The sequence below is a fragment of the Dipodomys ordii genome, unplaced genomic scaffold (assembly GCF_000151885.1).
Source record: "Dipodomys ordii isolate 6190 unplaced genomic scaffold, Dord_2.0 Scaffold2, whole genome shotgun sequence".
Lineage (NCBI taxonomy): Eukaryota > Metazoa > Chordata > Mammalia > Rodentia > Heteromyidae > Dipodomys > Dipodomys ordii.
The window spans coordinates 553,358-560,248 of record NW_012267218.1 but is presented as its reverse complement, the minus strand read 5'-3'; the positions used below and the strand labels follow the sequence as shown (position 1 = coordinate 560,248).

Sequence of the window (6,891 nt, the reverse complement as noted above, 5' to 3'; positions counted from 1 at the left end):
GCATGGGCAGAGGGAGCCCATGAGATCTGCTCATCGTGTGTGCGTGTGTGTGTGTGTGTGTGTGTGTGAGAGAGAGAGAGAGAGAGAGCGGGAGTGCACACCCAGGGCCTTGCACATGCTGAGTGCACTAAGCCATGAGCTCTGCCCAAGCCCTTGCTGGCTACTTCTGAGCACTGTATCCCATCCGGGAGCTGGTGGCCTCCCGGGTACAGAGGCCCAGAGCAGTGCGGAGCAGGGGGGGGGGCATGCTCACTCACCACTCAGAAAACACCAGCAAGGGCCTGCTTGGCTCTGACAGCCTGGGTGTCTCCGCCCAGCCGCCCCAGGCTAAGAAGAGCTGTAGGAAGAGTCTGGAAGGGTTTGGAGCAGTGCGGGGGATGGCTATGCGGGGTTGACAGGATACTCCTCCTTCCCAGCGTTTCTACTGGGTACTATACGGGGGAGTGTGCTTTGAGGGAAGATGGCTAGAGAGGAGGGGGAGGGAGGGATGAAGGGAGGGGTGAATGAGTCAATGACCAAGCCAGGGGCCAGTGGGAGGTAAATGGAGGAGGGAGCCAGCAAGTGCAGCCCCTCCTCTGTAACTCCAGAACTTTCCATTAGATAGATGAAGATAGGAAAGGTTTGTGGTTGGAGGGGACAGAAACACACAACCATCACTTACACAAGAGAAATGTGTCCAGGAGTCTGGCCAGGTGGGGGCGCCACCTCCCCAGCAGGCCCATGCCTCAGGGGCCAGGCCCTCCACAGCGCTGCCTGGGCAGGGCCCGGCTTCCCTCCCAGACCCCTTCCAGGCACTCCCTCACCCCACCTAGCAGGGGGCTGGCCGTGGGGGACTTCCCACAGAGGCTGTCCAGGCCAGAACAGTCCAGTAAGTTGCCTTTCCCACAGTGCTGGACAGGTGTGGACCTGAGGCCCCTGCAGGAGAGGAGCCAATGCTGACCCAAGGGCCCCCCACCCCGGCCCCAGGGGGCTCAAGGAGCAGGATGGAGGCCCGTGGAGTGATGGGCGGTGGGTGTGCTCCAGAGGCCAGGCCTGGCCACCCTGGCCCCTGCCTGGCCCTGCCTGGCCTCCTTGTGCTGTGGCCCAGCTCTCCGCGAGACCAAGAGCTCACTCCACCCCCACGGCCTCACTTCCTGAAAGGCATGTACACGCACGCCCACACGCATGCACAGGAAACTGCTCACCTGCGAAGCGGAAATTGCTCTGTCCTTCTAGGGAGTGAAGCTGAGCCCCACATGTAGCTTTGTGGTTTTATTCTAAGTGGCTCTCTCGCTTCACCTCTCGCAGTGGAGACGCAGCCAGCTTGCAGACACCAAGGCGGCTCCCGCACACGTCCACAGGCGTGTCGCCAGCACCTGCAGACGGTGGCACTCCCTCTGGGGCCTCGGCATCTCCTGCCCTTGGGCTCCAGCCTGTGTCCTGTGTGAGGTGTCTGAGCAGCGCAGGGGAGCGGGTGGCCAGCCCGACAGTGACCCCCAAGGCTGGTGCCCTTGGCCTTGTTTTCTAGCTGGGGAAAGGAAGACATGGGCGTGGCCTGGCCTCCGTGTTGGTGACTTCCTGCCGGGGAGCAGACTGCAGGGCCTGAGCCCCACAGCTCCCCCAGGGCACCGGGCAGCCGGAGCTCCCGCCCCCTTGAAGCTCCTGGGCTGTGCCACCGTCCGGACCCAGACGCTGGGTGGTTGTGGTGTGGCTACATCAACTCTGAGGCAGAAGTATGGAGCACCTCAGGACCTCTGACTCGTGGGGAGGCACTCGGAGAAGCACAGGAAGCCAAGTCTTCACTGCTCTGCCAAACCTGCCATTGGCGACGGCCCAGGGCACCTGGCCAGGACAGGCCCAGACAGAGCCCAGCTGCCACCGCGTGCACCGGCGCACACGCGCTCTGTCTCACACACACACACCCCTGCGCACACGCGCTGTCACACACCTGCGCACACGCACTCTGTCACACACACACACCCCTGCGCACACGCGCTCTGTCTCTCACACACACCCCTGCGCACACACGCTGTCACACACACCCCTGCACACACGCGCTCTGTCTCACACACACACACCTGCGCACACGCGCTGTCTCTCACACACACACCCCTGCGCACACGCGCTCTGTCTCTCACACACATACACCTGCACACACGCGCTCTGTCTCTCACACACACCTGCACACACACGCTCTGTCTCACACACACCCCTGCGCACACGCGCTCTGTCTCTCACACACCCCTGCGCACACGCACTGTCTCACACACACACCTGCGCACACGCGCTCTGTCTCACACACACCCCTGCGCACACGCGCTCTGTCTCTCACACACACCCCTGCGCACACGCGCTCTGTCTCACACACACACCCCTGCGCACACGCACTCTGTCTCACACACACACACACACCCCTGCGGGCCCCGTGTGCGCGCTCTCTGTCTCTTCTGTCTCTCTCTCTCTTTCACACATACACACACACACCCCTGTGGGCCGCGTGCGTTCTCTCTGTCTCTGTCTCTCTCCCTCTCTCTCTGTCTCTCTCCCTCTCTCTCTGTCTCTCTCCCTCTCTGTCTCTCTTTCTCTGTCTCTGTCTCTCTCTCTCTCTCACACACACACACACACACCTGCAGGCCACGTCCTCTCTGTCTCTCTCTCTCTCTCTCTGTGTCTCTGTCACACACACACACACACCTGCGGGCCACGTGTGCACTCTCTCTCTCTCTGTGTCTCTGTCTCTCTTTCTCTGTCTCTCTCTCACACACACCCCTGCAGGCCACGTCCTCTCTCTCTCTCTGTCTCTCTCTGTCTCACACACACACATACCCCTGCAGGCCACGTCCTCTCTCTCTCTCTCTCTCTCTGTCTCTCTCTCTCTCTGTGTCTCTCTCACACACACACACACACACCCCTGCGGGCCACGTCCTCTCTCTCTCTCTCTGTCTCTCTCTCTCTCTCACACACACACACCCCTGCAGGCCACGTCCTCTCTCTCTCTCTCACACACACACACACCCCTGCAGGCCATGCCCTCTCTCTCTCTCTCTCACACACACACACCCCTGCAGGCCATGCCTTCTCCCCCTCTCTCTGTCTCTCTCTCTGTCTCACACACACACACCCCTGCAGGCCACGCCCTCTCTCTCTCTCTCTCTCTCTGTGTCTCTCTCTCTCACACACACACACACCCCTGCGGGCTGTGTGCGTTCTCTCTCTCTGTCTCTCTGTCTCTCTCTCTCTCTCTCACACACACACACACACACCCATGCAGGCCATGTCTTCTCTCTCTCTCTCTGTCTCTCTCTCTGTGTGTCTCTCTCTCTGTCACACACACACACCCCTGCGGGCCGTGTGCATTCTCTCTCTCTGTCTCTCTGTCTCTGTCTCTGTCTCTCTCTCTCTCTGTCACACACACACACCCCTGCGGGCCGTGTGCATTCTCTCTCTCTCTGTCTCTCTGTCTCTGTCTCTCTCTCTCTCTCTCTCTCACACACACACACCCCTGCGGGCCGTGTGCATTCTCTCTCTCTCTCTCTCTCTGTCTCTGTCTCTCTCTCTCTCTCTCACACACACACACACCCCTGAGGGCCATGTGCATTCTCTCTCTGTCTCTCTGTCTCTCTCTCTCTCACACACACACACACCCCTGAGGGCCATGTGCGTTCCCTCTCTGTCTCTCTCTCTCTCTCTGTCTCTCTCTCTCTGTCTCACACACACACACACACACCCCTGCGGGCCACGTGCACTCTCTGGGCTGCTCACCCCGGGTGCGGGTGAGCTATCCCTTGCCCTGTGGGTGGGCTTGGTGTCTGGGGACCCAGTGGCAGGCATGTGTCTGAGGGGCGTCCACCGCAGGGACTGTGCCGGGGGCTCTCTGCCACTCCCCGCTGCGGTAAGGTGTCTCAGCAGGACTCCTCGGCCAGCCTCTCTGGGGAGCAGGATGAGTCCCTGGGGGCTGCCTGTGGCCGCGCTGGGTGGGCGGGCCAAGGGACGGCGCGGGCCTGGGCCGGTGTCGTGGGTGAGCTTGGCGTCTGGGGCAGCCTGGTGGTGCCTGTCCCTGTGGACCACTTCTTCCACCCCCGGCAGAGCCTAGACACTTCTTGCTTGGAATGGTCTGTGGCCAGTACATAGATCACGGGGTCAGCCACGCTGTTGACAGTTGACAGGCACAGGAACACCATGGTGACGGTGTACAGGCTGCCCTCCAGGGCACACAAGGCGTCTCTGTCTCCTCTGTGGAAGGAGAAGGCGGCAGCCCTGACAAGGAGCACCATGTGGTAGGGGGAGAAGCAGACCAGGAAGATGGCCACCACGGAGATGGCCAAGTGCTTCACTTTGGCTTTCTGGGCGGCGCTCAGGCCCTCGCTCAACTGGACGCTCCTGAAGATGCGGTGATTGGTGAAGGTGATGATGCCAAATGGAAGAGCAAACCCGACGGTAAAGCGTGCGTAGTGGAAGGCCGCGATCCTCCCGTTCATCTGCGGGGGCTCAAAGCAGGAGTCCCTCACGAGCTCCATCTGAAACACCGGGGAATGGACAAGCCCGACGAGGAGGAAGATGGACCCGCAGATGAAGGCGGCCGTCCTCTGGTGGCGGTGGCCTCTGCTCTCCAGGGCGTACACCACTGCGGCGAAGCGGTCGCAGGAGACGCAGCAGAGCAGGAGGATGCTGGTGTAGATGTTGCAGAAGAAGATGTAGGCAACCACCTTGCAGGCCCACGGGCCCAGGGTCCAGCGGTGCTGGTTGTGGATGTAGATGACCCAGAACGGCAGGGTGCTGATGTAGAACAGCTCGCAGAGCGCCAGGCAGAACAGGTAGACGGACAGCACACTGCCCTGCAGCACCTGTAGCAGGGTCAGCCAGCCGGTCAGGCAGTTGGCCGGCAGGCCCAGGGCACACACCACGCTGTAGGCCACCACCAGGAGCATCCTGGTGTCCTCAAAGGGCATGGGACACATCTCCACGGAGTGGTCCCCAGGCCCCCGAGAGGCAGGGCTGGTCACTAGGGTGGAATTTCCTGCAGGACATAGATGGAGGTGAAGATCAGGGATCTTGAAAACCCCCAGGAAAGACCAGTGGTAGTGAGAAAGAGACCGACGGGAAGCCAGAATGCATATACCAACTGTTGAAAAGTCTCCAGGTGGGCGGGGCACCATGACTCCTGCCTAGAATCCTAGCCCTCCAAGAAGCAGATTGGAGGACCACAGCTCCAGCTCAGCCGGGTATTGAAGTGCTCAAGACTCCACTTAGGCAGTGGAGCCACACCCCCGTAGGATGGTCCCGAGCCCCACTGACCCCAGACAAGAAGCGAGACCCCGTCTCAAAAACAGCCGGAGCAAAAAGTGCCCATGGCAAGGCTTTAGCCGTAGAGCGTGCACCTGTCTGGCAAGCACCAAGCCCTGAGTTCAAAGCCCAGTACTGAAAAAATATTCTAGATGAGTTTGCAGTGATCCTTAGATTCTGCCTGTCCAACACAGGCTCCGTGAACAAGAACCCGGGCTGGGCGACTCTGGAAGACTTTGCAGCTCACTGAGGTCAGGTGTCAGGAACATTGCTTGTGGGTTTTCTTTTGTTGTTGTTATCGTTGTTTGTCAGTCATGGGGCTTGAACTCTGGGCCTGAGTGCTGTCCTTCAGCTCTTCAGCTCAAGACTAGCACTCTACCTCTTGAGCCACAGCGCCACTTCCAGTTTTCTGGTGGTTTATTGGAGATAAGAGTCTCACAGCTTTTCCTGCCCAGGCTGGCTTTGAACTGTGATCCTCAGATCTCAGCCTCCTGAGTAGCTAGGATGACAGGCGTGAGTCACCGGCACCCATCTTATTGCTTGTGTTTTTAACAAGAATGTTCACTTTCTAATGGCTGAGCAAGTGCCCAACTAAGCACATTCTCAACAGCATCCAGAGTGAGGGGTCGCTGCTGCGCTCTTCCGGCATCTTCCTTGCTTCCGCCGCTCCCTTGGTCCCTGCCTCCACTCCCCACCACAGGCCTATCCCGTCCTAATGTATACATTCACTCCTTCTTTGCCTGCTTGAACTAGCAGTTGCTGAATTGATGGTGCCTGTTGTGATGGTGGGTTTGCTTTGTGTATTTGATGCTATTGTTAACTGGAGCATCAGAATTAGAAGGTAGCTGCTATTCTAGTGAACTGGCCATCTCACCGTTATACCATGATACGAAGAATAATGACCTCCATGCAAAGATATCTAAACCCTAATCTTGGGAACTCCCGGATGAGAGAGGTAACCTAGCAAAGAGGAAACAAAGGCTGCCGACAGAATCAGGACAATTAGCTGAGCGTGGTGAGGGGGCTCGGCCTGAACTATCAAATGGGCCCAGGATATCTCACAAGGGTGTTTAAAGTGAAGTAGTGTTGGAAGCGAAAGTATTTAGTAGATGGCCAAAGGACCACAGCCAAAGAACACAGGGCCTCTCAAGCCTGGGTAGGCAGGAAGGGATCTGGCCCTCGGACCTCCAGGAAAACACAGGGCCTTAAAAGCTGGAGAGGGAGGAAGGAATCTGCCCTTAGGACATTCAGGAGAATTTTCTTGGCATCCTCTCTGACTCCAGCATTAACTTATACCAGAAAGAAGCCTCAGGCAGGGTACCGCCTCCAGCTCCCACCTCACTACAACAGCCAGGAGGCTGCTATAGGTGGGAACTCAGGCATGAAAGAAACAGAGAAAAGACACACCTCGAGAAGGGTATACTGGACACACCCAGGACAGCACCCCCCCCGTCCTTGCTGGCCTGGGACAGGAGCCAGGGTGGCCAGGGGGCTCAGAACTGGTGCCTGGTCCTTACTGGTCAGATACACTCTGGATCTCAGACGTCCAGAAATAGGGATGACCCCTTCGCGTTCCCAGCTCTGAGTTTCTATGGGAGTGGGACAAACCCAGCATTTGTCGTCCTTTCT

At 58.7% G+C, this 6,891-nt stretch overlaps 2 protein-coding genes across 2 annotated transcripts in view; both read right to left on the bottom strand.

The window, feature by feature from the left end:
• Cdca4 (cell division cycle associated 4) overlaps positions 1-2,689 on the bottom strand; it is a 23,875-nt gene extending 21,186 nt beyond the window's left edge. Inside the window, exons 1-2 of the mRNA XM_013016983.1 lie at positions 2,674-2,689; positions 1,185-1,903 (exon numbers count right to left, since the gene is read on the bottom strand). Of these exons, the coding sequence (XP_012872437.1) occupies positions 1,185-1,525 (341 nt within the window). The 5' untranslated portion in view covers positions 1,526-1,903; positions 2,674-2,689. The remainder of the gene's footprint in view (positions 1-1,184; positions 1,904-2,673) is intronic.
• A 1,190-nt stretch (positions 2,690-3,879) lies between these two features.
• Positions 3,880-4,993, bottom strand: Gpr132 (G protein-coupled receptor 132). Its single transcript, XM_013017031.1, has one exon. The coding sequence runs from the start codon at positions 4,935-4,937 to the stop codon at positions 3,882-3,884; it is 1,056 nt and encodes a 351-aa protein (XP_012872485.1). The 5' UTR covers positions 4,938-4,993; the 3' UTR covers positions 3,880-3,881.
• Positions 4,994-6,891: the final 1,898 nt, after the last annotated feature.

What these genes read in the sequence shown, in the direction of transcription:
- Gpr132 (XM_013017031.1), bottom strand. Translation starts at nt 4,937, where the DNA reads ATGTGTCCCATGCCCTTTGAGGACACCAGGATGCTCCTGGTGGTGGCC.